Here is a 1,788-nt window from a genome sequence, read left to right as displayed (position 1 = left end):
AATGCTAGTCTATGAATTGTTGAAGACAGAACCAGAGAATGTTGAAAATTACCTGCTTGGCTACAAACTCCATGATCTCATTTGAAGAAAGATTGCTTCCAGATTTCCGAACCACAAATGCAACTGGTATCTCCCCAGCTTCCTCATCAAAGGCTCTGCACAATGAACTAGGGTAATTATACCAATACAATTTAAAATTTAAATAATACTACGCTAAAGTTTATTATCCCTCATATGAACTGAAAGCTTACGATGTCACTGCTGCATCGAGGATTTCATTGTGGGAGATCAACAAGGCTTCAAGGTCTGCTGGAGCTATCTACATGAATAACTCAATTACTGTAAGCGACATTAATGTCAAGAAAAACTGGTACTAATAGGTAAGGAAAGTTCAAGCATGTGGAATCTTACACAATTGTATATAAAATAAAAAAGTTTTTGCAGTGTAATACCTGAAATCCCTTGTATTTGATTGTATCCTTTAATCGGTCCAAAATGAATAAGTATCCATCTTCATCAAAATAGACTATGTCTCCCGTCTTAAACCAACCATCTTTGTCAATGACAGATGCACTTTCCTTCTCACCATTCAAGTATCCTATAAAAGACCAAGAAATGTTCGTGTGATGATATAAGTAAGAAAATTAATTGTCTGTAAGATGCAACAGATTTCTTCATAACTAAATATATACTACATAAATATCGTGAGATGGTACAAGTAATAAATTTTATTGAAACTATCTATGCTAACCCTATTAATAGCCTCTAAACTTCTCATTAGGCATTTTTGTATTTTTAAACATAATAAAATTATCAATGAATTTATCTGAAAATTTAGGAAGAGGATATCATTGACTAAAGTTTGCTCATGTTACATGCATTTCTTCTTGAACTGCAAAATGTTTTAATCCATTTATGAAACATTTCTTTCTATTTTACAAGAGAAGGATCAAGGATAACATTTTCTTACAATACAATATATTATCTAACCCAAATCTTCCCACGAAACTGTTGACATGAAATGTTATTTATAACCATAACCATAAAGCTAAGCACATAATGCTGAATCAGCCAAAATGTCAATTATCATAGTGGTGCCCTTCAAAATAAGAAAAAGAACCAAAACAATTAGCGTCAATCAGAACAAAATCAGTCTAGCAATTCCATTAAGGCTGTTTGGATTGAAGGAAAATGAAATACATAATATTGTCTTAAGATACATTCAGGTTACAGAGTAAAAAAAAGATTCGAAGTAAATAAAATTGCAGGGAAGAACCATCTCTTAACATGTACCATGTTTTTTTTAACATTTGAACAAATGTTTTGTTCAGTTACCTTTCATTATTGCAGGTCCACGCAGCCATAGCTCTCCACTTCTTCCAGGAGGCATAGAGATCCCCGTTTCCCAATTAACTACTTTGGCTTCCGTGTTTGGAGCAAGCAGTCCTACTGAAGTATGCTTTTTACAAGTTTCAGTATTAAAACCACGAGTTCCTACTGCGGTCGATTCGGTCATACCATATCCCTGCACGATAATAATTTCCAGGAAATATGTTGTTAGATTCATGGAAAGAAGTGCAAAATAATGAATTTGCTCAATACATATGTAACAGGTGGTATATAATTGACAAGGCGAAAATGTACATGACTGATGTTGAGTCATGAGAATTTGATTCCCATCTTGTGAATTGTTAACATGTGAAATTTCATTGATAAGGAAACTAAACATATAAAAAAAAAATTGCACTTTTATGTCAACAACCCTGACAACAGCCATTCGAAATTTTA

At 33.1% G+C, this 1,788-nt stretch overlaps 1 protein-coding gene across 1 annotated transcript; it reads right to left on the bottom strand.

The window, feature by feature from the left end:
• Positions 1-52: 52 nt before the first annotated feature.
• On the bottom strand, positions 53-1,629 carry LOC110035260 (4-coumarate--CoA ligase-like 3; the record flags this gene model as incomplete). The annotated part of the gene is given in 4 exon segments (XM_020739491.1): positions 53-155; positions 252-319; positions 453-598; positions 1,336-1,629. Coding segments are annotated over 4 exon segments (549 nt in total), but the record flags the coding sequence as incomplete, so codon positions are not given.
• Positions 1,630-1,788: the final 159 nt, after the last annotated feature.

This window comes from Phalaenopsis equestris, unplaced genomic scaffold (assembly GCF_001263595.1).
Source record: "Phalaenopsis equestris unplaced genomic scaffold, ASM126359v1 Scaffold197042, whole genome shotgun sequence".
Taxonomy (NCBI): Eukaryota; Viridiplantae; Streptophyta; class Magnoliopsida; order Asparagales; family Orchidaceae; genus Phalaenopsis; species Phalaenopsis equestris.
Note: the sequence above shows the minus strand (reverse complement) of the source record. Positions and strands in the feature narration are given on the sequence as shown.